Genomic DNA, 26,941 nt, shown 5'->3' on the forward strand with positions numbered 1-26,941 from the left:
CCTCCATATGAATCCCCTCTCATATTTTTAGTGATTATGCTTGTCTGAATTCTGTTGTATTATAATGTTACAAGTGTTTGTTTCAAGAGCTCCCTCTTAGACCCAAGTAACTGTAGATATCCAACCCCTGTGTACTAAATCAGCTTTGCCAGCTTGTTTGTTAATGTTGCAATGCAGTCTTTTTAAACTCATTCAAGAATGTGTGTGTTTCTAGGTGTCTATTTTTTTAGTTGTCCGGTCACCCAGGATAGGCTGTAGGATGCCCTCATGCGAGGAGACTGGCTTTAGATCTGTCCTGTCTGCCTTCAAGAAATTGTGTAGTCCACAAAAGCTTGATTAAACTGTACTGACGAACAAGTAAATAAAGGAGATGTTCTTCTGGTTAGGATTGGCAGTGTTTTAGACGGAGAACATGAATGGTTAAGCTTAGGAGAGTTCATAAATGTCATTGTATATAATTGTTGTAATTTTATTTTCATAGTTTTAAACAAATCTTTGTTGCATCACAAACTTTCTTGATACCATGACTTCTGTAAAAAAAAACATAATTGGTTGGGAAATGTAACAAATAATTGTTTAGTTGTTATTATTTGTATGTGGTAATTCTTATTTTAGTTGGTCTTGTTTATTGGTAATATTGTAACAATGAAGTTATTGTATTCAAAAGCTCAGTCCTTTGCTACTGTTCATTTTGCTATCTTTTCTTTTAGTGATTAATATTAATAACTGTTGTCAAAATATTTGTTGGGTATTTTTTTAAAGATATTTGGTCCAGATGGCTTAGATATAATAACATTTTTAAACAAAGTAATTCATGATTTTTGCTGTACCATCATGCGTTGAATGAACTGCTTTCACGTTCACACACACAAAAAAGAACTATCAAGATCTTTTTTGTAATTTGTCAAAGTCAAAAATCCCTTTCTCACATATATGAATGTAATGATGTCAATCACAAGCCACCACTAAACATTCAAACATTCTACCTTTTTTTTTTTTTGGTAAGACCTCTATTATTGTTGACTGTGTCCAGCGATAGAGGTTGGGTCTAGTTGGGGTCCATAATTCAGCATGGCAAATTGAAGAGGTCATATTTCTCTCGGTTGGATGTTGCAGATGGTACTGGTGACTTTATCCATAAAGAAATGACGTCAGCAAAATACGTTATTAGTGCATCAGTTTTTATTGTCCATATTTGTCAGTTTGTTGCTTTTCAGGCCTGTGAACCACTGTACTTTTTGGTCTTTTAGAGACTAATGATATTTACATTTAGAGTTTATGATGGCTATATTTAACTCTACATTCTCAAGAAATGGTTATGATTGCTGAGTGAACTTAACATCAAGGATCACAAAATTGTATTCAACTCTCAATTGCCCATAATACAGTGTAGCATAGTCATTTATTATCTACCAAAATGTTTAAAACGCCATGCTTTTCTTTTCTTTTCTTTTTTTCTATTTCTAAATAACTAAAATGTTTATTTTTTCTTTCCCGCATTATTTTCAGGTCTCATTGTCATGCATTTGATCATTTCTGTCTTTTTTTTTTTTGTTAATATAAATTAGTGTGGTTCACACAATTCCTCTCAGGGTTTATTTTATATTGATTATGAATTTGTTGTTACTACATTAATGAGCACCTACAAATGTCACTCAGTTCACTCCAAATCTGCTTTTGCATATCATACAAATAGAGTCTCCATCCCCTGTTTTTTGGAAGTTTAGAATGGATTTTTCAATTACACTCAATTAAAGCATATTTTTTAAAGTTACAGCATTGCTTCTGTTTCTTTCTTGAACAAAGTACTGTGACATCCTCTGAATTCCTTCACACAAATGTAATGTAGAAGGTCACGCTGTGTATGCATCTATAGACACTTAAATGAGAATTCCAGCCATTTTTCCAATACATCTCTGTTTCTCAAGGTCACTGAGTACTGACAGGGAGAAAATCAGTGCTACCTGGTTCGAGTTGCTGCTGCCAACAGCAAGAGCAGTCAGGGAGTTACTTTGCTATGGGGGTATAATCACAATAATGTCACCTGAGTGTAGCGCCGTAGCTTTGTTTTTTGGACCAATGGTACTCTGAGACATCGCGAAACAGAGGTCTACGTGAAAAATGTCCAGGATTCTCCTGTAATACACATAACTAGATTTTGTTCAGTTATTATGTGATGTTGACTTTGTCCATGGTAGCTATTACTTTTAAACTTTAATTAAATTAGAATGAAATTTGCTCCTTCCGAGGTCCTCTCCTACACATGGACCAAATTTGAGATGTTAAAATAGAATAGAATAGAATATATACTTTTTTGATTCCGTGAGGGAAATTCAGTCTCTACATTTAATCTAATTTCACCGAATTAGTGAACACACAGTAAGGTGAATCACACGCACGCCTCTCAATGGTGTTTTTTGCCCCCAATAGCACCTTCCAGGCAGCACAGCCTAAAAGGCACTACCTTTACCCTATTCCTAACCCTAACCCCCTCAATCCTCATCCCACCCCTAAACTGAGGGGAGTAGTGCCTTGAAGGCAGCGCTGCCTGGAAGTTACCATTGAGGGCAAATAATACCAAAGACTATTAGTGATCATTAGTAATTATCATGGCCGTTTCAGTACTGTGCATAGGACGAAACCCAGATTGGAATGGCTCAAAGAGATCATTGTCCTTCAGGTGATCCTGAAGTTTTACTGGAATTTGGATAAAGAATGGTTGAGATATCAGCGTACTTCCTTTATTACAGCACCCCTCGAGGTCAAATGATGTCATAAACCTTGCATGTCCGCACAATCAGGTACCAATCCCCCTTACCAAGTTTGGCCTTCATACATCAAAGCGTTGCTGAGATATGAGCTGACTTCCTGTATCACAGCGCCCCCTACGGATGCCAAATGATGCCAATTTCCTAGTGCGACCAGATACCATGGGTGGCTCTCAAATTCTCTCCTCGATCCTCAATGCTCGGTCCTCAAGAGGCATTCCCACTTTTCTATAACTAACACTGGATAGACTATTCATTGTTGCCGCCCCATCATTCTTCGAGGATCGAGGAAGGAAGGGAGGGTGTATAAAAGACCAAATGAGAGGCACCCCGTGTCCCTGTGCCAAGTTTGGCCTTCGTACAACAAAACGTTGCTGAGATATGAGCTATGCCCCTATGGATGCCAAATAATGGCAATATCCTAGCACGTCCTCACAATCAGGTACCAAGTCCACTACCAAGTCTGAACTTCGTATATCAAAGCATCGTTGAGATACGAGCTTACTTCCTGAATCACAGCGCCCCCTATAGAGTCCAAACGATGCCAATTTCCTAGTGCGTCATCAAAATCAGTTAACGAGTCCATGAACGAGTCCCCTTACCAATGTTTGGACTTCATACATCAAAGCTATGGTGAGATATGAGCTCACTTCCTGTTTGCCAGCTTCGCAGTCAATTTTGATTGGCTGTATTGAGTGAACGCTTATGCGTATCGAAACTCTGCAGCTTTGCTGCTAGACCCCCAAATATCAAACCAGAATTCTTACACTACATGGTCATTGTAAACATTGTGATCACCTCGGAAAAGCTGTTGCTTCAAGAGTGTATGCATTTTTAATGAGATATTGCCTCATTTGCATATTTTTGAACAGAAATTAGACAAAGTGTAATACGAAAAGTAGGCTATTTCTCTTCATATGAACATTAATCTGGTAGACGTTTATGAGGATATCTATAAAGGGAAAAAAAGTCCCATTCACCTCTAGTGTAATAATAGTGTGATCTATAGTGTCACCTATTATGGTCATTTTCAGGACTTTCGTCCCGGATAGAGATGTTGGCACACATCCCATGTTGTTCGGTGGGGTCATAGTCTAGAACAGTTGAGATATTCTCCGCTAAATGAAGCACATAATCTTACTCAGGACCTCTGCATTTCCACCATTTTCAATAGCCTAATTATTGGTTTGTGTGTAAGGTAACTACTGGCCTAAAGTGGTTGCGCTCTGTAGGGCGGGGTTTTGGGGGTAGGCTAGGTTATTGGTGTGATGGTTTACTGACTCCAAGATGTAGGCTATGCTAGAGGATGGGAGAGAGCTTCACTCAGTGGATTGTACCAAGATAGATAGATAGATAGATAGCCTACTTTAGATGTCATCTCTGCCAGTTTTGCACCTGGATAGTCTACTGTTTGAGATGGTATCACCATCTTTTCAATTCTTCTCTGCCTTTTTAAGTTTATCCTGATCCAAGCACCTCATAGATTAATGTTGCCCATATATTGTCCTAATTGTTTGTCCCATTGCATTACAGTCTTCATTGAATGAAAGCAGAAGATTTGAGGTATAAAAACTAAATAATGGTTTTATTTTGTATTTTTTCGTCATGTCATCTGGAGCTGAGGAACAAACTCAAAATCAATTCATTTAACTGAGGAGCAGTTTGGTCAGAGGTTTGGTCTGCATATCAACATTTTGAGGACGCGGGGGCGCCCTCTCTACTTTTCAACGAAGATATGGGCTTACTCTCGCGAGACTTCAGCATACTCTGCTCGCTGCTGTAAAATGGAGAAGTTAAATTGAGACGCATACAAGGTAAGAGATTAATGTTATCCTAGTCAGTGAACATACGACGTACTAGCAGAGTGGTTAAACAGAACTGTTAGGGGAAGCGATAGCAATGAAGCCAAGAAATTTGGTTGAGCAGCGAGGTAAATGGGTCTTTTCAAGCTGAAGTCCGGACATTCTACTGTATATACCGCCATTTTTAATTTGCGGTCCGACTGAAGAGCATTGTAGTGAATGCACGCGCGTTGCGCGCGCGCGACTCCTCGTATCTATTTACATTCTGTTCGCAGAATTCCTCATGTGTGTCATTTACAAAGTCATTGTTCCTCATGTTGAAATACACCCAAAGAAAATGTCGTTGTTGTCGTCAATTCTGCTGTAAAATATGAAGCATCTCCTAGCTGGGTCTTGCCCGAGCTAGCTGATGTACATGTGGCCGAGACATGAGTGATGAGGGCTACATAGCCACAGACATGTAACATAACGATAGCTAGTAGGCTAACTTGCTAGCTAACGTTAATGTTAACTTGTATGTCTGCGGCATTAGCATGTCAACCCCTCTCCCTGTTTTAGGTAACCTTATCGTTGAGAGACCCAAATTGTCACTGTGTATTTGGGAGATATCTGTCTCTGATTAAGTATTCATGATAGAAGCCCTGGAAAATCACGTTAACCTTGTAGACGTGATTTATAATGTAAGAAAATGGACGCAAGGGCAGTTTATGTACAAAACTTTGAACAATGTAAATTAGGTTAGTAATGGCTTCAGGTTTAAGTTGGCTAGCTAGCCAGGCTGGCAGGATGCCAAATCAGGGATCTTAGGTCAGATATGTTTTCTAGATTTGAGGCATGGAAATATTGCTCTGGTATGACACTGAATATAAGAGCTAACAATTAGTTGCACACGGCAAGAATGATCAGTTCTAGTTAGTCATACAATATCAGTCATGTAAAGAAGCATTATTTGTCATAGTTTTAGGTGTAGGTGTAGTTTAGATGTGATTGTGTATTCCCAAGAGTGCTAAAAATCGCCAGGCATAATTTCATGGTGAAGATGGAAAAGTGTAATCAACAATATGACTTTTGTTTTTGATATGTTCTGTCCCCTACATCCGTTCTGATCTGAAGTAGCTTGAAACTGATGACTAAACGTCCTGCACTGTACAGTTGTTGTTTAGGTGAATGTCAGGTCACCTGAGTAGTTGTCCCGTTGCACGCCCAACTCAAGCATAACGGTAAAGGTTGCAGAACACGGCAGTTTTTCAGAGCTTATGAGTGTAGTTCAATAAGTTGATCTGGCAAACTCAACTATTAAACTTTTAAGCAATAAGTTGAACACTTTTAACAGATGGCAAAATACTCCCCTCAGATAGGCTACGGTGTATGTGGCTTGTCTGTCTGTCAGGTTTTTTTTTTTTTTACATTATTTTTTTAATACAGGCAGGTGTTTGGCGATTGAATTTTATTGTTTTTGGTAATTGAATAATTCCTCCTTAAACTGCGGAGAGTTGTACGGCGTCGTCCATAATACACTTATTTTATGTATCTTTTATATTTTTTCTTGTTCACATTGTTAAACAATTCGTTATTAAATCTGCCTTATGCATGGCTTTGGGTGAAGGGAGTTTAAACAGATTTCAACAACTTTACCCCATGAATAATTTACATTTGGGGTTAACTTGTTGGTATAATACAACATATCACTTTTTTACCCTAGTAATGTAAACGCATGGGAAAGTTGAAAAATAATTTGACTCGACGCTCTAACTTGGTCCAAATACGAATGACTACACAGGTTGTTACGCACAATTGCAGCAGTAAAACTCCGAAATCTACCAATTCACTCAGTGTCATTCTAGGCCCGTATGGGGGAATGATTCAGCGGGATATTATGCGTTTCACAGCTAGCTAGCCAACCAACGAACGCATGTCGGAAACCGTAAGTATGAGCATCTTTTCGTCGCTTTAAGTGTGGAAGATCGACTAAATTGAACATGGTGTTAGCTATAGTTTTGAGTGAAATATGCACACACCATAGTCGGATCTAGTCGTTGCCAATTGTGTTTGGTAGTGCGTTTTGGGGGATTCTACTTCCAAATAGCTAATGGTAGCTACAGAAGAGTGCGCTGGCTGATGAACAGGCCTGTTGCAGCCAGGCGCTAGATTAGTCAACAACAGGATATGGAACTGAGTTAAGAAATGGACTGCTGTGGTTATACATATTGGTTTAACGTACGTCTCTAAATTTTCGACCAGTCTATTACAGCACATGCAAGTTGGGTAGCTAACGTTTATTAGCTTGTTCATAACTAGCGTGACATTTGAGGGGCACGTAAACGTCGCTAGGACTGCTTTAGTCTTGAAATGACCTGCTATGTAGAAAGATTTCGTGTTGACATCTTTCGAGTCACTATCGATTGCAACGTTAGCACTCTTGATGTGTAGCATTTGCTAGATTGCTACCATTGTCGCCAAGTTAGCGCTTAGCGAGTTTACACTTTACAGGTCATATTGCTGGCTAGGAAGACCCACTAGCACGTCAACGTTACTGTTATCCTAGTGTTGTAGTCAGCAGCGTCTTATGGTCATCTCGTCAGGTAGCTAGCATAGAGAGATAATTTAGTGTATCTTTCATCAGTGGTAACCGAGGCGCCTTAGTGGTAAGTTTTACATAGCTATTAATTATGTATGGATGAGATGGCTTGGGTAGGTAGCTTCGCTAGACTGTGAGGTAACGTTAGGCTAAATGGTGTAGTATAATTTTGCTAGCGAGCTAATGAGCTGTGTTGACTGCTAACGTTAGCAAGTGGTAACCTTAGCACCCGGTTTTTCCTCTTTCTATCCATTTCACTACACTATAAGCTTGGTAAACAGCTCTTCATAAGCCACTTTTATGAAAAAGTCTTTGTTTGCTCTGTGTGTTCGTTGCTTCATGTGTTGTGAAAATACGTGGCTGGCAAGAAACAACAAATGTTAGTTTTGCTTGCTAGCATTTTGTTCAGGACTTTGCTTGCTAGCTGCCATTGCTAGTGTGTCTTTCTAGTCAGCGACGAAGGCACGTCATTTTAATTTTATTTTTCGTTTATGGTATAGTTCGCTTGCTAACTGACTCTTCCCGTTGTAAGCTCTTCAATAAGCTAACTTTAATTGTTTAGCCCAACGAATTGTTTTCAGTATGAAAGACCTTCTATTCACACCGTTTGTTCGCTAGTTGGTTCTTTATCTGTGGTCACACGGAAGTAGCTAGTTATGTTTTGTGTAGTGATATGCAGAATACCTTTACCTACTCAAACGTTTACGTTTGGTTACCGTTTACCAGTCACTGCATTGGCACAATAGTATCTTTAACAGGCTCTTCTAATGTATTACCCCCTTGGTTTAGAAACTTGAGGTGCAATTCACGTTTAGGCCAAGGTTAGGAACAGGTAAGAGTCGTGCTTTTTCTACGGATAGTTCAGTGAGTTCTCGATCAAGGTATTCGAAACCTGTACACTATTCTGTTCATAAGGTTTGATCTCAATCTCAGGGGCAAGTGAAGACTCTGTTCCCCAACTCTATTGATGTTTACCGGAATCCTCAGTGCTGTCACTGCTTGGCTGATCTTATTACTATTACCTCCCTGTTCTGCTCTAATAAAGTTCCTCTCGGTTTGCTTGTCAATAAAGAAGTATGAATTTTACCTCAGAGTATTCGTATTGTATATCTATACTCTTTCCAGGTTTAGGGCAAACAAGTTCATTATTGCTAATTGAGGTTGGCATGGACTAATGACCCATTATATTTCCATGACATATGTTCTGATTGTGCTCCGTTGCATTTCCTAAGGGAGAAAGGGATGAAATGTAGTTGAAAAAGTGGCTATCACATTAACAGATGACTAATTCAAATGACCTAATTGTTGCATTTCCCTTTGTCCTTTTGTTGTCTTTTTTGTTTAATCTCTTTAGGTATTGTAAATGAAACATGCTGTTAAGTTGGATTTGCCAAATCATTTACAGTAAGTGTTTTGTCGAATATTTTGTCGTACTGTATGCTTAACATGGCCTTAATCTTTGGTGGTACTCTCAGTGCGAGAAATTACAATCACATGCAGTGACCAAAGTTGCAATCGCTTAATTTTTCTGTCCTGACTGCATGTAAGCTTTGCATACCAAAAAGAAATCATACCGCATTTGTGACTTCTGATTTGGTCTGGTGGCCCTTAGACTTGTTGGATCAGTTCTGTCACAGTGGAGTGTCATATTCTTATCTGTGTGTGGATAGTGCCCCCCTCACGTCTCCCCTCTTTTCAGGAGCAGCGAGTAGAAACTAGTGACCATGAAGGTTGACAGAAGCAAATTAAAGAAAACTCCCACTGAAGCGGTAAGTGTGGCCAGGCTTTTGATCTGCCTAATCCAGCGAGTGCATTGGTGTGTGTGTGTGTGTGTGTGAGCCGCGGTGACTCTGCAGAGGGTTCGTGTCCTGACTCTCCTCCTCCCCTCTGTTGCCCCCTCAGCCTGCCGACTGCAGGACGCTGATCGAGAGGCTGAAAGGATGCAGCGACGAGCAGCTGCTCCTGGAGCTGCAGCAGATCAAGACCTGGAACATCGGCAAGGTGAGTGTGCCAGCGTAGAGCCCGGGTGAGTCACTGCTGCTCGCGCGGCCTTTGGGCTCCCTGGCACTCCAGTCTGTTTCAGACCTGTAGCAACAGAGCATCAGTGGCACACACAAGTATGTCCTCTGAGCCTCTCCTCTCTCTCCTCCCTCTTCTCAGTGTGAGCTGTACCACTGGGTGGACCTGCTTGACCGATTCGATGGGATCCTGTGTGACGCCGGACAGACAGTGGAAAACATGTCCTGGATGCTGGTGTGCGATCGGCCGGACAACAGCCAGCTCAAAGCCCTCTTGTTGGCTGTGCTCAATTTCACGGCCTTGCTTATTGAGTATAGCTTCTCAAGGCACCTGTACAGTTCCATAGAGGTACCACACCAAATTCACACAATTATTCTCTAGGTCCAATCCTCCAATGAATATTATTTTAATCGTTTATCCGTTGATGAATTCTTACCCATCTGTAATTCTTACCACTCTCACCCCTCCCCCCCCCCCCTTCTTGCAGCACCTGACCACCTTGCTAGCCTCCTGTGACATGCAGGTGGTCCTGTCAGTGCTGAACCTGTTGTATGTCTTTAGCAAGCGCTCCAACTACATCACCAGATTAGGCTCCGACAAGAGAACGCCTCTCCTGGCCCGCCTGCAACACCTGGCTGAGGTATGGCAAATATCTTGGCTCTCCGAGAGCACCTGCTGGCCTTACAGTAGGCCCAAAATGCTTTTCTCTGTGTCTGCAACTCTTGATCTTTATCTGAGTTGAGATTTAAAATGTGTCCCGCGTGTGCGCTAATTGACCTGGGTGAACCTGTCTTGACGACAGTAGCATGCATTCCATTCTTTTGTCTGTTTTGCATTATTTCTGATTCTGGTCCCTCCCTTTCCTCCCTCCCTCTGCAGAGCTGGGGAGGCAAAGAGAATGGCTTTGGCCTGGCGGAGTGCTGCAGAGATCTGCCCATGTCGGTGAGTGCTCACTCCTCCACGTTCTCTGGCGGCCGAGCCCGGGTGCTATTTGCAGCGCCCCCCTTCTAATTAACAAATAGTGCTGTAGTGCTGCAGGACATTTATTGCTGCGGTCTTCATTGATCTAATTTCTTTGCCTCCTCTGCTGTCTCTTGTGCTTTCTTTCTTTCTTTCTTTCTTTCTTTCTTTCTTTCTTTCTTTCTTTCTTTCTTTCTTTCTTTCTTTCTTTCTTTCTTTCTTTTCTTTTCTTTCTCTCTCTCCTCCCTCTCTGCTTGTGTTGTCCGTGAGCAGAAGTACCCCCCTAGTGCCACGACTCTGCACTTTGAGTTTTATGCTGAACCCAGCGCTGAGGTCAAAGTGGAGCGGAAGGTATGGTCATCCTTCTCTGTTAAACTTATACTTCCCAGTCTGAGACTAAAGTCAAGAGAAGACCAGATATTATCTTAACCTGTTGGTGTAGTTTTGTTTAGAATTTTTTTTTCTTGGCGTCCTAAATGTGTTTTTTAACAGAGTTCTGTTTGTCTGTTACAGTCGAGCAGTAACACGTTACACTACATTCATATAGAACAACTGGATAAGGTAAGCCCGGTTTTTAGAGGAAGTGCATTAGTATTGCAGCTGTGCAGAGGCATTGATTCGGACGTTAATTTGTGCTTACTCTGGTGGCCAGATCTCGGAGAGCCCGTCTGAGATCATGGAGTCGCTGACGGTCATGTACAACATCCCAAAGGACAAGCAGACTCTGCTCTTCACACACATTCGCCTGGCCCACGGCTTCTCTAACCATAAGAAGAGGCTGCAGGCTGTCCAGGCCAGACTACACGCCATCTCCATCCTAGGTGGGTAACAGATAGGAAGAGCGAGTGTGTGTGTGTGTGTGTTTGTGTGTGTCAGTGTGTCAACAGGGACCCACTACATCCTGACCCAAAAATAAAAGTCTCGTTTGTTTCCATCAACCTGTGAACAAAATTCCCCAATGAATGTGTGCTGAGGTGCATTTTTTTAACCCACAATTTTATTTTTGCAGTGTACTCTAATGCCCTCCAAGAGTCTGCCAACAGTATCCTCTACAACGGCTTGATAGAGGAACTAGTGGATGTTCTGCAGATCACAGACAAACAGCTAGTGGTGAGCTACATCTTGTGTTTCTCTTCTGCTTCTTTGATTTGAACTAATGTTGTTTTTGTTGCACTTTAAAGTGGATGGTCAAATCCCAAAAGGATAAACACATCGATTCTGTCATTCCGTAGCCTTAGGGCATTGTTTCCTAACCGTGGGATCGTCTTAGATTCAAATGTGGTCGGCTGAGATATTGAGTATCTTATAATTGACTAGTACATTACATAACAATATACATACATTTAATGAAAAAAATATGAAAGCCCCATGATCTCCATGTTAAGTAACTAGTTGGTCGTTCATTATAATCTAGCTATGTAAAAATAAACTTGGACATCCCTCATGAGATCTTGAGTAGTGATGCAAAACACCCAGGCGAGTTAGTCAAACCAACAAATAAGCTTGCTAGGACATTTGGGGAAATGTACGGTTATCAACTGGATGGTACAGCAGAGATGAGATGCGTTCTCTCTCACAACATGTTATGAATTATTGGGGTCACCAATGTTTTGTGACGTTAAAAAAAGGCTCACCTGCCAAAAAAGGTTGCGAACAGCATAAAATCATCAGTCATAGGACATTTTGCTGTTCCCTTTAATGCTTTGAACATTGTTATTTTTCTGCTGCTAACCCTGGAATATATTTTCCTAGCCAGTAGCTTAGAATCCTCATGATAGAATGATAGAATCCATAGTCTTAACCTATATTGTTACTCTAATTTGACCTCAAGGTTAAGAATGCGACATTGTTTGTCATTATTGTGCTGTTGCGTTACACTGTCACTTATGCTATGCCCTGTTTCATGTCAGGACATCAAGGCTGCCTCTCTACGCACTTTGACGTCTATAGTTCATCTGGAGCGGACGCCAAAGCTCTCTAATATCATCGACTGCACCGGCACAGCCTCCTACCACGGCTTTCTGCCAGTGCTCGTGCGCAACTGCATACAGGCCATGATCGGTAAGCAGATGGATGATTCCATACAGCCATTGGAGCCTCTAATTTGGTTTTGCACGTCAGAGGAAATATGCTGTGGATGAAATATTCAGATAGCTTGTCTCATATTTGTTACCTACATGTACAGCACTGTGTAACTGTGTGTGTGTGTGGGGTGTTTTTTAACGCTTGTATTGGTGCGCTTTCCAGATCCTCTCATGGAGCCGTACCCACACCAGTTTGCCACGGCACTCTTCTCATTCCTCTACCACCTGGCTAGCTACGATGCCGGTGGGGAAGCGCTAGTCTCCTGTGGTATGATGGAGGCCCTGCTCAAGGTGAATTCCCTCCCCTCCCCCTGCCCTGCTCTGCTCGCCTCTGCTCTCTTCACAGTCGGCCTCTATGACTTCCTGTCTGCCTGGCTTCCTGCGCTAATGAGCAGAGTGATGCAGACAGTCATCTCTGCTCAAAGGACCTCAGCCATTCGTTTACTTGCAGTCCTTGCTTTGGATGAACAGTATAGCCCAGTAAAGAAAGGGCCCTCTTGACTTGAGATGGACTTGGGTTTTAGTCTTCATATGGCTAATTCGTGGTTTATGTTATGCCCCACAGGTGATCAAGTTCCTGGGGGACGAACAGGACCAGATTACCTTTGTTACGCGAGCAGTGCGCGTTGTGGACCTAATCACCAACCTGGACATGGCTGCCTTTCAGTCTCACAGCGGCCTTTCCATATTCATCTGCAGACTAGAGGTAGGCCTGTGGGTCCTGACAGACTTGCTTAAACCCCTGCCGTCTTTTCTGATGCATAGTGTCATATCTAACTGTGTGTGTGTGTGTGTGTGTGTGCAGCATGAGGTGGACCTGTCCAGAAAGGAGTGCCCATTTGTCATCAAGCCAAAGATCCAGAGGCCCAGCACGACAGCAGAGACTGAGGACATGGACACAGACATGGACAGTCAGTACTTTCCTCCATTAGGTGTTTTCAGACAAAATGAACTCCGTTCCATGAACTGACTGGAGAGGCTACCCCTTGAACTTGGTCTTAGGGCTGTTTTTCGGTTTGCAATCACACCGTCAGCAAGGAACACTGAGGTTATCCAAGGCATTTTTTAGTGGGGCACTCAAGACATTGGACCAAAAAATTGCGCAAGAATTTATTTGGCTTTCCCTTAGAGTTTTAAAAAGTGTAAAATGGATATGTTATTAAAAGGGTCATATCTTTATTTAGCGTACAACATTATCATGTCTGGCAAATCCTTCTTTGTCATTTATTAGATTTGCCTGCAATCGCTGTGCCAGACATATTCACAATCTTCTCATGAGATGAAACGGTGTTTCCGTGGTGGTTTTTCAAGATTGTGGTGGTTGATTGCGTTGCATAGCCTATCTATTATGGTGCAAAAATGTAGCCTACTGTCCAGGTGATGACAGTGAATAAATAAATCAGCAATTTGTATTTGATATTTTTCTAATACATTTTTTAGGTAGATTAATCCACCATCAAATTGACATCATGGTATCAGTGTATCTCTAACATGAACATTAGATAATTAAACTAATAAAATAAGCTGCAAGTAATGTTGGTTTAAGTAGCTTACCCTATAACAGTGGAAAATGTAGTCTACTCATCTCTTTCCTGGTTGAATGAATGAACAATTGTTTATTGGTAGATAGCATTAGCATCAGGGTAGCAGTCTATAGTAATTAATGAATGATGAATCAAACATCATAGTTATTAAGGCTATATTAACAGATGCCATGGTAAAGGCTAATAAAAAATAGACTGCAACTAGCATACGCTGGCTACATGATGGTAGGATTGGGGATGGGCGTGTCATCCTTGTGTGTTCTTTTCATCTGCCCAGAAGGCATTTATTATGTCAAAGTAGTCTGCCTTGGCAACTTCATTCTGCATGTTTTTATGTTAAGCAAATGTTCATGTATGTTTGACCAATCAACAAGTATGTTAGTCATAGTTCAGGGAAAAGACACTAGCCCAAAGTAGGAGTTGAAATAGTTATAGGAACTGCAGTCAGAAGAATTACAGTCGCCCCCAGTTCCAAGTAGTGCAAATGCGTGAAAAAGGGTTTCTCAAAAAGTTCTAGGAACTTGAAAAAGTCCCTCCTGAGCAAAACCCCCTATGACTGTCTTCAGAGAGTGCCTTCCAATGATGTTACTGATGTTGGTGTTGTTTTTAATTGATTGTAGTGTCTGAGGTTTTCATGGAGAGCAGCCCTGGACCTTCCACGTCTGCCGGCACCAAAACCGACTCAGACACTCGAGCACAGAGCAGCACGGCCTCTACGCCTAGAGCAGGTAACTACAGAATTCAGCGCTCAAGGCTCACATTTGGAATAAAACATCACAGCTTGTATCGAGATTCTTTGGACTTGCGGTGTGCTCTAACGTGGTGTGCTCTCCTCGTAGGTGTCCAGTGCATCCCGCAGAGGGCAGCTCTGTTGAAGTCCATGTTGAATTTCTTAAAGAAAGCCATTCAGGACCCAGCCTTCTCGGATGGCATCCGTCATGGTGAGCCTCGGCAACGCTGCGCCGTTCTGAATACACTTTCCCCTTATGTTATTACCAGGTCGGCTGCTAGTGGCTAATGGGCCAGTTAAGTACGGTGTGGGCAACAACAGATTGTGTGTGTCCCGCCGGTACTGCATACTGATGGGTGTGTTCTGCTGACTCTGCTCTCTCTCTCTCTCTCTCTCTCTCTCTCTCTCTCTCTCTCTCTCTCTCTCTCTCTCTCTCTCTCGTCCTGCTCACAGTAATGGATGGGTCCTTGCCTACCTCACTCAAGCACATCATCAGTAATGCCGAGTATTACGGGCCCTCGCTCTTCCTCCTCGGTGAGTCTACTTTTCTTACGCACGCACACACACGTCACCGTGGAGTTCAATTTGATCATTCTCTGGAATGGAATGGAGCCTGTTTTTGGTAACTCTTAAGTTTTGTCTTTACTCACCAGTGTAAAGGCCTATCAGCCGAGAGCAGTGCTGTGTTGCTTGGGCTTTTAGAAAAGCACAGCTTCCTTGTATGGGCCTGTGCTACGCTGGTGCACAGTTGTTGCCAAGTGTCTCGCAGTTTTTCTCCCCCCTCATTCTCTCTCTGTGGTGACCTCCCCTTGCTAACTGACTCTCCTTCTCTCTCCCTCCCTCTCTCTCTCTCCCTCTTGCAGCTACGGAGGTGGTGACAGTGTTTGTGTTCCAGGAGCCCTCTCTGCTCTCCTCTCTACAGGACAATGGCCTCACTGATGTCATGCTGCACGCGCTGCTCATCAAAGACGTGAGTCTGCACCTCCTCAGTCACCCCCCTCCTCCCTCCCTCTCCCTCTCTCTAGTGTATCTGTCCATCTGTGCTCCTTTTTCCGTTTTTCTTTCATTTCATTTTAATTTTCACCTGCTGCAGTGATGTGCGGGCAACCCCACATCATGGTGTTTTGGGCAGGTGGCCAAAGCCTCGAGGGAAAGGCATATCTCTATATCTTTGTGTGGCCGACAACCATCACTGCACAAATGTGATGGTGGGCAGAACGAGTTCCATAATAACTCTGGAACAGTTTCCAGGCCTGGGCAGCATTTTGTTTTGGTTGGACTGGACTGCCAATTGCTGTTATACACTTGAAAACATATTTTAGCCATTGGAGAGGATAAATTGATGCCTTTATGTGTTGTGACTCACTTTGGCCCGACTGCACAAAGAGTTTGATAAATTAACTGCGCTATCGCTTCCACCATCTTTCTCTTTGACCACTCTCCCATTCACTGTACCCAGTGGTTGGCTTGTTTTAAATGTCACATCTTGGCAGACTGAACCGATAGGAAAGGATTGGCTGTATCCTCTCTCTTATGTAGTGGCAGTGTTCGAAAGGGATGGTTTGTGCTCTGTCGCTCCTGGTCTGCGTCTCTCTCGAGCGAATTGTCTCCTCGTTTTTCATCCTTTCATCTCGCTTCATTTCTGTCGCCGGTGTGTTCGTGCCTGTCTGTCTGTCTGTCTGTCTCTGTCTGTTTGTCTGTCTGCGGCTGTGTTATTCTCGCGGGCTCCTGTTGTTCATCTCCTGGAGGTTCCATGCGGACGGCCGCGGTTCTCCTCCTCCGCCAGCCTCCTCCTCCACCTCCTCCCCCGCCATTCCCTGAGTTGCTCAGTCGCTCACACCCCCCCTCCCCCCCAGCACTCTGTCTCTCACTCGTTCTCTCTTCTGCCTCCCTCCCCTCTTCTTCCACTCTTTATTTTTATTTCCCTCCGCGCTTTTTTTGGTTTCTCTTTCTCAGACTCTCTCTCTCTCTCTGCAGGTCCCTGCCACCAGGGAGGTGCTGGGCTCCCTGCCCAACGTCTTCAGCGCCCTGTGCCTCAACGCCCGCGGCCTGCACTCGTTCGTGCAGTGCCAGCCCTTCGAGCGCCTCTTCAAGGTGCTGCTGTCCCCCGACTACCTGCCCGCCATGCGCCGCAGACGTAGCTCCGACCCGCTGGGTGAGCAGCAGCAGGGGTTCAGCCAGAGTGCACTATACATGCGCATACACACACACACACACACACACATGTACACACACACATGTGCACGCACAGGCTTAAGCTCACTTGACCCATTCATTCATGCAGTCATACACACACACACATCTATAATCATGGGGGAAGGATTTCATCTTGCTTTTGAGCTTTAGAGAACATGGATTGCACTGTGCTAGCTGTTTTTAATGCGTGTGTGCGTGTATACGCACCTGTCTGTTTCAGGAGACACTGCTTCCAACCTAGGCAGTGCTGTGGACGAGCTGATGAGACACCAACCCACTCTGAAGACTGACGCCACAACGGCCATAATTAAGGTGCGCTCCGTCAAGAGTCCAACATGACCGTTGGACCAGCTCAAGATCAACCGCGGTGGCTAGTTTAGCGTCGACGCTAACGACCTCCACTCTCTCTCCCTCCCTCAGTTGCTGGAGGAGATCTGTAACCTGGGCCGAGCCCCTGAGTACATCTGCCAGAAGCCCTCCATCCAGAAGGCGGACGGCACGGTGGTGGTGGCGTCCACGCGCTCCAACCATGCGGCCGAGGAGGCCTCCAGCGAGGACGAGGAGGAGGAGGAGGCCCTCCACACCTTCAGCCAGCAGCAGGGGGAGCCGGAGAGCAACAGACAGTTAGTTCACATTCCGTCTCGTGGCGTTTGTGTGAACAGGAGCCCTTTGTATGTCACCGGTGGAGTAGAGTCAGTGGTGGAATAGGATAATTGTGTCCCCCCTTCCTGTTAATGTGGAAAGTGTTGACCGTGTGTTTTTATGTTGCTTTCACAGAGTGGTTGGTACCGAGGAGAGAATCCCCATTCCCCTCATGGATTATATTCTGAATGTGGTGAGTGTCTAGCCAACACTTCTGACATATTGATTCTCCATACATGCCAAATGGAAACACCTCCAAAAAAGCCTATACCCCAGGATTAACTGTTCTGTTAACTGTCTCTGTCTCTGTCTCTTTCTTTCTTTGTGTTTGTCTGGTCACTCTGTCTGTCTCTTTTTTTTTGTTTTGCTTTCCTCTGTTCTTCAGATGAAGTTTGTGGAGTCCATCCTTAGCAACAACACAACCGATGACCACTGCCAGGAGTTTGTGAACCAGAAGGGCCTGCTGCCCCTGGTCTCGATCCTTGGCCTGCCGAACCTACCGATCGACTTCCCCACGTCCCCTGCGTGTCAGGCTGTGGCGGGGGTCTGCAAGTCCATACTTGTGAGTCCACCTTAATCGACTAGGGACACAAAGTGCACAATCACCGTTTATTTATCTAGGGAGTCAGGGAAGGACAAATCATTACCAGACCACGTCGGGCCTGTTAGCTCTGTATCGGCCATTTCCACTGATTAAGTGCCTGACAAATGAGTCAGAGATTTGGAAATGTAGCCTAGCAGAGATGCTGGACTAGCAGTGTTTCAGCCAGCAGCAGTAGTCAACTCGGGCTCACTGATAATGTCCGAACAGTTCTGCGCAACAAACAAGTGATTATGTGAGGCCAAGTTTTCTGCATCCTCCGCGTGCTTAAGTGCCTCTCTGGCCTGTGTGGAACTAACCCCCCCCCTCCTTTTCTCTGCAGACTCTGTCCCATGAGCCCAAGGTGCTGCAGGAGGGCCTGTGCCAGCTGGACAGCATCCTGACGGCGCTGGAGCCGCTGCACCGGCCCATCGAGGTGCCCGGCGGCTCAGTGCTGCTGCGCGAGCTGGCCAACGCCGGCCACGTGACCGACGCCACGCTCTCGGCCCGCGCCACGCCGCTCCTGCACGCGCTCACCGCCGCCCACGCCTACATCCTCATGTTCGTCCACACCTGTCGCGTTGGACAGGTGAGTCACGGGACGGGGGGACCAGAGGGGGTTATGTGTACAGAAAAGCTTGCAAGGAATGTGGTCAGGTCCGGTCTATAGGAATCGGTGCCGTTCTGTCCTGTCTCTGTGCTGTGTTTGGTTATGTGGGCAGAAGCACTGCGAAGAATGCTGATGTACATTCCTTTCTGTCTCTCTCACTTGCTCTATCCTCCTCTGCCTCTCCCTCCCTCCATGTCTCTCTGTCCCTCCCTCCCTCCGTTTTTCTCTCTCTCTCTCTCAGAGCGAGATCAGGGCCATCTCGGTGAATCAGTGGGGCTCCCAGCTTGGCCTGAGTGTGCTGAACAAACTGAGTCAGCTGTACTGCTCGCTGGTGTGGGAGAGCACCGTGCTGCTGTCCCTCTGCACGCCCAACAGGTCAGCGAGCGTTCGCCTCTCACCGCCGCGCCTATATATAGCCCGCCCGCCCGGCCACACAATCAGCCTTGTGTTTAACCTCTCGCCCCCGACCAGTGGTGCTAATCCGTTCTATTCTCCCTCTGTATATCTCTCTTTCTTTTCTTTCTTTTCTTCTTCTCCACCCTGCCGACCCCCCCCACCCCCCCCTCACTGCAGCCTGCCCCCTGGTTGTGAGTTCGGCCAGGCTGACATGCAGAAACTGGTCCCCAAGGAGGAGAAGCCATCAGGCAGCGGCAGCAGCAGCAGCGCTGCATCCTCTAGCAGGAGAACCGGTAAGGAGATCCGGACTGTCGAATCGAGCTCTTAATTGAGCGCTAATTAGGAGAGTGCAAGCACGGCCGTCTCCTCACGCACGCCTACTCTTGTCACTGGTTAATTATGCAAGGCGTCCAGCATAGCAGCTTGGAGAGAGCGCCTCCATCTTTTCACGTTAGTGTGCAATAGAAGGAACGCTCAGTAGTGACGAGGTCCAAAATGCAACCATAAAAGCACATTGTTGCCTCACAAATATTGGAGTATAGATGCTGTGCCATTTTTAGAGCACATTTAGTTGTGAAAGACAGCTGGTCTTTAAAAATAAATAGAAAAAAATCATGTGTGGTGTAGGAACAGTGTGTAAAATTGAGTTGCTGAACTGGGTGATGTTTGCTCCAGCAGAGGCAGATGCACTGGGAGTGGACCCCTCAGCCCAAGGCCTGCTGGAGGGTATGGGTCTGGACGGAGACACCCTGGCCCCTATGGAGACGGATGAGCCCACTGCGACTGACCCCAAGGCCAAGTCCAAGCTCACCCCAGCCATGGCCACACGCATCAAGCAGATCAAACCTCTGCTCTCAGGTCAGTGGCAGCGTACCTCTAGCATTGACACTTACGAGAGTCAGATTACCGTTTTACTCTTAGGACTGGAATGATGTTTGTATTTGACTTGCCAGCATGTTTAATTTAAGCACTAGATTATTTCAGATAAATGGGGTTATAATGGTTGCTCAAGTTGAGCCCAGCCCTTTCTGGCCCTGGGTGTGAATTCCTTTGCTGTTCCTCCTCCTGCAGCGTCCTCGCGGCTAGGCCGGGCTCTGGCGGAGCTGTTCGGGCTGCTGGTCAAGCTGTGCGTGGGCTCGCCGGTGCGCCAGCGCCGCTCGCACCACACCACCAGCACGGGCACGGCCCCCACGCCGGCCGCCCGCGCCACCGCCTCCTCCCTCACCAAGCTCCTCACCAAGGGCCTGAGCTGGCAGCCGCCGCCCTACACGCCCACGCCACGCTTCAGGTACGACGGCCGGCGTCCTTCTCTCATTTCCCCTGGCCCCTCAGAGCTCCTGTGCTGGCTTTAGCTTTTGGCTCCAGTGGCTTGCCCCAGTCAGCATCTCTTAGAGTTCAGCGAAGGTCCTCCGAGAAGCATATTGACAATACTGATGACCACAGCATGGACGCAACATTACGTTTCTAAGTGTAATTAAGCACAGGTCCCTTAAAATCCACAACAAAACTATAGTCATACATTTTACATTATGGACGCAACATTAACCACCGTTGTCTTATTACCCACAACAAAAGTATAATCATAAAATTTTCAATTGGTACAAATAGACATACACAAGCCTCATTGTCAGACACTATTTGCCTTTGACATGGTCTCCTCCCTCTTCCCCTCGCAGGCTGACGTTCTTCATCTGCTCGGTGGGCTTCACGTCCCCCATGTTGTTTGATGAGAGGAAGTACCCGTACCACCTCATGCTGCAGAAGTTCTTCTGCTCCGGCGGCCATGACGCCCTGTTCGAGTGAGTGCAGGGGAACACCATACTCTCTTCTTAAAACCCCGACACCCCTTAAACCCTGGATGACCGTTACTGTCATTTCCCAACTGTTAGCTGCAGCTTATACATTTGATTTTGCTACATTTCGTCAGCTGTGAGATTTAATACACAGAGGTCAATATATGGTGTTAAAATGGTTTAGTTTCTTTAAACTTGCATAAAACACCGTCCTGCGGCTGGTACACAATGTGGCGAATGCACAGGAAATTACTGTAGAAACAAGCTACCTTTGCAGGCAAATCAAAATGGTGTCATCATCAGTGGTGTTATCTGAGAGTAATGTGTGTGTCTCTTGACCTGTAGGACGTTTAACTGGGCCCTGTCCATGGGAGGGAAGGTGCCCGTGTCCGAGGGGCTGGAGCATACTGACCTGCCCGACGGCACGGGAGAGTTCCTGGACGCCTGGCTCATGCTGGTAGAGAAGATGGTGAACCCCAGCACCGTGCTGGACTCGCCCCACTCCTTGCCCGCCAAGGTGCCCGGAGCCACCGCTACCGCGCCCCAGTTCAGCGCCCTGCGCTTCCTTATTGTCACCCAGAAGGTGAGTTGGTCTCTGCCTGAACGCCGTCGGTCATCAAATGTCAGCCTTTCAGTGTGGTGATCTGAGAGTAAGTGGAGTAGAGCATTATGTCCAATATTCCAGTATGTAGTTTAATGCTCTATCCCACTTTCTCTCAGATCCTCCGACGGAGCACGGTTCAGATCAGATGAGTGTTTTGTTTTGTGTTTCTTTTTTTCTAAAATGTCCTTTGGTGTTTTTTTTCTGTCTCCTAGGCGGCCTTCAACTGCATCCGCAGCCTGTGGAACCGCAAGCCGCTGAAGGTGTACGGCGGCCGCATGGCCGAGTCCATGCTGGCCATCCTGTGTCACATCCTGCGCGGCGAGCCCGTCATCCAGGAGCGGCTGGCCAAGGAGCGCGAGGGCACCGTGCGCCCCGAGGAGGAGACCCCCTCCGCCGGGACCGCGGGCCCCGCAGCCCCGAGCGCTGGAGGAGTGCCCGCCGTAGAGGGCAGTGCCCCGGCACCCACCGCCGCGCCGGCTCCGGGAGCGGCCGACGAGGCCAACAGCTCCACGCCGCGGAGAGAGCCGCAGGTCAACCAAGCTCAGCTCACACAGGTAAAATATCGCAGTCTTTGCACGATTGCCTCTCTCCCCTGGGATAGAATAGCTCCTCACCCTTTTTTCCTTTTTGCCTTTTTAATGTAATATTTCTTATAAGCTTTTTAAATATTTCATCCCTTTCGTATTTCTTCTCTCCCTGGTGCGGTGTAGCTGATGGATATGGGCTTCTCCAGAGAGCACGCCATGGAGGCTCTGCTCAACACCAGCACCATGGAGCAGGCCACCGAGTACCTACTCACTCACCCTCCACCCCTGCTCAGCGCCGCCGTCAGGGTAAGGGCACTCACGCACACACACATACACACACACACACACACACACACACACCTACACACCTGCACGCTCTCAAGCACATGCTTGGACAACACCCATGGAAGTACACACACGCACATAGTCTCCCTCATGGCCTGTACAGTGTAGTTACTGTGTGCCGTGTTTTCATAGGAGTTTGCCATGTCTGAAGAGGATCAGATGATGAGAGCCATAGCCATGTCTCTGGGACAGGAGGTCAGCATGGATCAGCGCTCTGACTCCCCCGAGGTGGGCACTCATTTCCTCTCCCACACACACACCCAAGCGCTTGCACGCATACACGCACACGCATACCTTAACAGCTGACATGCTTTGACAGCTTGCTATTTTTAGCCCAGGGTTTTTTTTAATTATAATTATTATTTTATTTCATTCTTTTTTTTTTTTCACTTATTAAACATCACTTGTCCCATATTCACATCCCCCCCATTGCATCATATTGTGCTTCTTTGTCATACTTGCATAAAAATGCATCATGCAACTATCATGTTTTGCGTTGTGTCACTATTTTATCAGTACATTCTGAGTGGATCCGACAGTACAAGCCTAAATTCTCCACCTCCTATTTTTTTCCCCTCCTCCATCTGTTCCGTCTCGTTCCCTCCATCTCTCCCGCAGGAGGCGGCGCGTCGGCGCGAGGAGGAGGAGCGGCGGGCGCGGGAGCGGGCCGAGGAGGAGGAGGCGCGCTGCCTGGAGCGCATCCTGGAGGCCGAGCCCATCGACAGCACCGAGCTGCACGCCTTCACCGACACCATGCTGCCCGGCTGCTTCCACCTGCTGGACGAGCTGCCCGACACCGTGTACCGCCTGTGCGACCTGCTCATGACCGCCATCAAGCGCAGCGGGCCCGAGTACCGCGACCTCATCCTCCGGCAGGTCGTCAACCAGGTCAGTGACCCCTGGCTGTACGCTACACCGCATCCCACATCCCACGTCCCACGTCGTAGATTTGGAGGTTGGAGAAAAGTAGCGAGGCTGAGGCCAGAATGGGTCCATCTGTTCCTCTCTGTTTCTCCAGCTGAGTGACTGTAAAGTAGCTGCAGTTAAAGTGTAATCTTGCAGAAAAGATACTTTTGCCTGTGGTAAATTGGAATGGCTGGTTTGTACATCTTTAGAATTAAGACTGCACGAGAAAGACATGCTTCTTCAAAGTGTGCAGAACGAGCTGCCCAATTGACTCGATTTTTGTGTATGTGTGTGTGTGTGTGTGTGTGTGTGTGTGGACAGGTGTGGGAGGCTGCTGATGTTCTGATCAAGGCTGCAGTGCCGCTCACCACCAGCGACACGAAGACCGTGTCCGAGTGGACCCGGCAGATGGCCACCCTGCCTCAGGCCTCCAACCTGGCCACGCGCATCCTGCTGCTCACACTGCTCTTTGAGGTGAGAAACTATCTGCTGTGCAGCGAAAACATGATCTGTGCTGTGGCCCTATGCTTGCTGTGTAGATACATGTATCACGTTCCATTGCGCTCAGAAATCATGCGTATAGTAAAGCCTGCTGATTGCTGATGTTCCACTTTTAACGGTATCACATTCACCCCCAGACTTGCACAACTGTTTTATAACGTGTAGTATTCTCCTCATTCATATTGATTTGCAAACCATACACCTCTCTAATTTGTCCTTCTCTCTCTCTCTCTCTCTCTCTGTCTCTCTATCTCTCTCTCTCTCTCTCTCTCTCTCTCTCTGTGTGTGTGTGTGTGTGTGTGTGTGTGTGTGTGTGTGTGTGTGTGTGTGTGTGTGTGTGTGTGTGTGTGTGTGTGTGTGTGTGTGTGTGTGTGTGTGTGTGTGTGTTTGTGTGTGTGTGTGTGTGTGTGTGTGTGTGTGTGTGTGTGTGTGTGTGTGTGTGTGTGTGTGTGTGTGTGTGTGTGTGTTTTTGTTTGTGTGTAGGAGCTGAAGCTGTCATGTGCGCGGGTGGTGGAGAACAGCGGGGTGCTGGCTGTGCTCATTAAGCTGCTGGAGGTGGTGCAGCCCTGCCTGCAGGCGGCCAAAGAGCAGAAGGACATCCAGACTCCAAAGTGAGTCAGACGCATGCACACACACACACGCACCTGAGCAGTGTGCTCAGCCTCCCATTACTGCCTCTGTCACAGCACGCGCTCCCACTGCACACATCATGCACCGTTCAGTCACTCTCACATTAGTGGAGGAGTTGACCTTCTGCTGTTCTCTCTCTGTGTGTGTGTGTGTGTGTGTGTGTAGGTGGATCACCCCTGTGCTCCTGCTCATTGACTTCTATGAGAAAATGGCTGTTTCCTCAAAACGGAGAGCTCAAATGAACAAGGTGGGTAGTCTCTCTCTCCCACAGTGCAGAAATGATTGCACTACGACAAGTAATCTAAGGAACTTTGATTAAACGGATCAGTTTTGAAGCCTGTGGTGTAAGTAGTGTGTCTGTTTCCCCCATGTGCAGTATTTGCAGCCCAATGGCAACAACTGGCGCTGGTTTGATGACCGCTCAGGCCGCTGGTGCAGCTACAGCGCCAGCAACAACAGCACCATCGACTCGGCCTGGCGCGCCGGGGAGACCAGCGTGCGCTTCACTGCCGGCCGGCGACGATACACCGTGCAGTTCAACACCATGGTGCAGGTATGGCTGATTGTCCCGCCCCGGTCTTACTCGCATGATTACTTACTCACATGATGCATGGGGTCATGTGGAAGTAGAAGATGGGCCTGTCTTTAGTAGCGTATTCCTGAATCCTGTCCCTCTCAAACTAGAGATGTTTTTACAATGCTAGATTTGCCACGTTATAAATGGTCTTTATGGCAGGCGGTTGATGTGGCCTTCCAGTTTTATCAGCAAGAGTAATGCATGGGAATGAACAATGCCTCTGTCTTACTTGTGCATGATTTAAAAAAAATCTAAGCTTTACACACAACACAATGCCTCTTTGAAGAATTACTCATTCCAGAGGCATTTTTCTTAGCTAAATACAGGTTAATAAAGATATTCCTTTATTCTTTGTTACAATGAGATTTACTCCAGTGTAATTTGTAAATAGCTACCTTTTAATATTCAGACGGCGTACACTGTAGATGAGTCATTACGTCACCACAGGACTAAGGGTCTAAAACTGAGAAGATGAGTTGAGTGTATACGTCATGCTACGGAATCTATAGGGCGAAAGAGAATTGAATTTGAGATCTAACATTGAGTTGTTGTTTTATGTTTTATTGCTCAATAAAATCCCATTTCCACAGCAGTAAGCTGAACCCAAACTAAGTCTCCATCTTGTTTCGATGGTTGTTATTCTGCCACATTGTTGCCACAGTGAATTTACCTTTGCTACAGAGCGATGCATAATTTAGTGTTGCTCAAATGTCAAAGCATTGAGTATGGCAACCCTTCACAGCTATATTGACTTTCATATTTTGAATAGGCAGGCCAGACAGCGTAACCTTTTGAATAATGCATGCAGGAAAAGTTGTTTTTTTTTGTAATTGAAAATAAAAGTCTAAACATTTAGCTCCATCACTCTGGTAATGAAGCGCGTCACTGTAAGAGTGCTTCTCATCTCTATGCAGATTCTTCTCCTCTGTGTCCTTCTGGCTTTCTCTATGCTCACCATCCATCAACTCCAGCATAGCTCTGACCGTGTGCGCGTGTGTGTGTGTGTGTGTGTGTGTGTGTGTTTGTGCAGGTGAATGAGGAGACAGGGAACCGTCGGCCGGTGATGCTGACTTTGCAGAGAATGCCACGTGCCCCCAAGCCCTCCAAAGCTGGCAGCGCCACCGACGCGGACCGGGAGGAGGCAGAGCGCGAGCGTGCCAAGACCGAGGACGCCCAGGCTGATGCAGGTAAAGCATTGCATCCCTCTCCGCTGCTTTGGATATATAGATAGAACAAGTGTGAGCACCAGCAAAGTCATCAAGGCGAAGCACATTTTTGTCCAGCCTATCAGTTTTTCATGCTTAGTAAGTTGCATCAGGGTTCACAAATGCAGAGGCAGAGACACAGGCCAGCCCCACATTTCCTAGTATATCGGAGCATTGAGTTTTGCGTTGGATTTCTGATTTCTGTCCGCCACATATGTGTGCTGATTGAAAATTCTCTCCCATCTCTTAGAATCTGCGTCCACCGCCGTGGAGATGGCCCCACCCAAAGAGGAGACGGAGCAGAAGGAATCGTCCGCGACATCCACGGCGACGGCTGCGTCCGCCCAGGACTCCTCGTCCACGGCGACGGCGGCGGCGTCCGAGTCGGGCGCCATCGTGGTGCAGGGCCTGACGGAGGAGATGACCACGGTGCTGATCCGCGCCTGCGTCAGCATGATCAGCGTGCCGGTGGACCCGGACACGCTGCACGCCACGCTGCGGCTCTGCCTGCGGCTGACGCGCGCCCACCAGTACGCCATGATGTTCGCCGAGCTCAAGAGCACGCGCATGATCCTGGGCCTGACTCAGGGCTCGGGCTTCAACGGCTTCACGCCGCTCGTCACGCTGCTCTTCCGCCACATCATCGAGGACCCCGCCACGCTCCGACACACCATGGAGAAGGTGCCCTGACCCATTCAGTGTTCTGCTGTTTATGTCCAGTTTGTCTACGCGTGTTTGAATGAGTGTATAATGTTAATTAATGTCAATTAATTTCCCTTTTCTTCTCACATTCTCTCTCCCATCCTTTTCTCTTTTTTCCTGTCTCGCCATCATTCTGTCTTCCTTTTGTTTCTTTTCTCTGTTGTCGCTCACCATGTCTGCCTTTTGTGCTCTCTCTCTGTCTCTCTCTCTCTCTCTCTCTCTCTCTCTCTCTCTCTCTCTCT

At 46.5% G+C, this 26,941-nt stretch overlaps 1 protein-coding gene across 17 annotated transcripts in view; it reads left to right on the forward strand.

Annotated features, from left to right (window-relative positions):
- Positions 1-4,502: 4,502 nt before the first annotated feature.
- Positions 4,503-26,941, forward strand: part of huwe1 (HECT, UBA and WWE domain containing E3 ubiquitin protein ligase 1) — a 50,726-nt gene continuing 28,287 nt past the window's right edge. For 8 of the 17 annotated variants that reach the window (XM_062540402.1, XM_062540419.1, XM_062540413.1 and 5 more), the window contains exons 1-41: positions 6,397-6,494; positions 8,503-8,552; positions 8,848-8,917; positions 9,051-9,149; positions 9,309-9,515; positions 9,655-9,807; positions 10,047-10,109; positions 10,401-10,478; positions 10,641-10,688; positions 10,780-10,948; positions 11,137-11,237; positions 12,038-12,188; positions 12,375-12,502; positions 12,777-12,917; positions 13,017-13,122; positions 14,376-14,483; positions 14,595-14,696; positions 14,939-15,019; positions 15,349-15,455; positions 16,442-16,640; positions 16,902-16,993; positions 17,102-17,352; positions 17,459-17,516; positions 17,709-17,885; positions 18,247-18,492; positions 18,755-18,888; positions 19,087-19,202; positions 19,585-19,767; positions 19,981-20,197; positions 20,586-20,708; positions 21,048-21,285; positions 21,519-21,860; positions 22,017-22,139; positions 22,311-22,406; positions 22,797-23,066; positions 23,406-23,558; positions 24,069-24,196; positions 24,381-24,462; positions 24,592-24,768; positions 25,823-25,979; positions 26,248-26,678. In XM_062540402.1, the coding sequence (XP_062396386.1) occupies positions 8,873-8,917; positions 9,051-9,149; positions 9,309-9,515; positions 9,655-9,807; positions 10,047-10,109; positions 10,401-10,478; positions 10,641-10,688; positions 10,780-10,948; positions 11,137-11,237; positions 12,038-12,188; positions 12,375-12,502; positions 12,777-12,917; positions 13,017-13,122; positions 14,376-14,483; positions 14,595-14,696; positions 14,939-15,019; positions 15,349-15,455; positions 16,442-16,640; positions 16,902-16,993; positions 17,102-17,352; positions 17,459-17,516; positions 17,709-17,885; positions 18,247-18,492; positions 18,755-18,888; positions 19,087-19,202; positions 19,585-19,767; positions 19,981-20,197; positions 20,586-20,708; positions 21,048-21,285; positions 21,519-21,860; positions 22,017-22,139; positions 22,311-22,406; positions 22,797-23,066; positions 23,406-23,558; positions 24,069-24,196; positions 24,381-24,462; positions 24,592-24,768; positions 25,823-25,979; positions 26,248-26,678 (5,880 nt within the window). In that variant the 5' untranslated portion in view covers positions 6,397-6,494; positions 8,503-8,552; positions 8,848-8,872. Of the gene's footprint in view, positions 4,583-6,396; positions 6,495-6,994; positions 7,216-8,502; positions 8,553-8,847; positions 8,918-9,050; positions 9,150-9,308; positions 9,516-9,654; positions 9,808-10,046; positions 10,110-10,400; positions 10,479-10,640; positions 10,689-10,779; positions 10,949-11,136; positions 11,238-12,037; positions 12,189-12,374; positions 12,503-12,776; positions 12,918-13,016; positions 13,123-14,375; positions 14,484-14,594; positions 14,697-14,938; positions 15,020-15,348; positions 15,456-16,441; positions 16,641-16,901; positions 16,994-17,101; positions 17,353-17,458; positions 17,517-17,708; positions 17,886-18,246; positions 18,493-18,754; positions 18,889-19,086; positions 19,203-19,584; positions 19,768-19,980; positions 20,198-20,585; positions 20,709-21,047; positions 21,286-21,518; positions 21,861-22,016; positions 22,140-22,310; positions 22,407-22,796; positions 23,067-23,405; positions 23,559-24,068; positions 24,197-24,380; positions 24,463-24,591; positions 24,769-25,822; positions 25,980-26,247; positions 26,679-26,941 lie in introns of those variants that run through there. The other 9 variants (XM_062540417.1, XM_062540420.1, XM_062540403.1 and 6 more) reach the window with 8 other exon arrangements.

Source organism: Sardina pilchardus, chromosome 7 (assembly GCF_963854185.1).
Source record: "Sardina pilchardus chromosome 7, fSarPil1.1, whole genome shotgun sequence".
NCBI classification, from domain to species: domain Eukaryota; kingdom Metazoa; phylum Chordata; class Actinopteri; order Clupeiformes; family Clupeidae; genus Sardina; species Sardina pilchardus.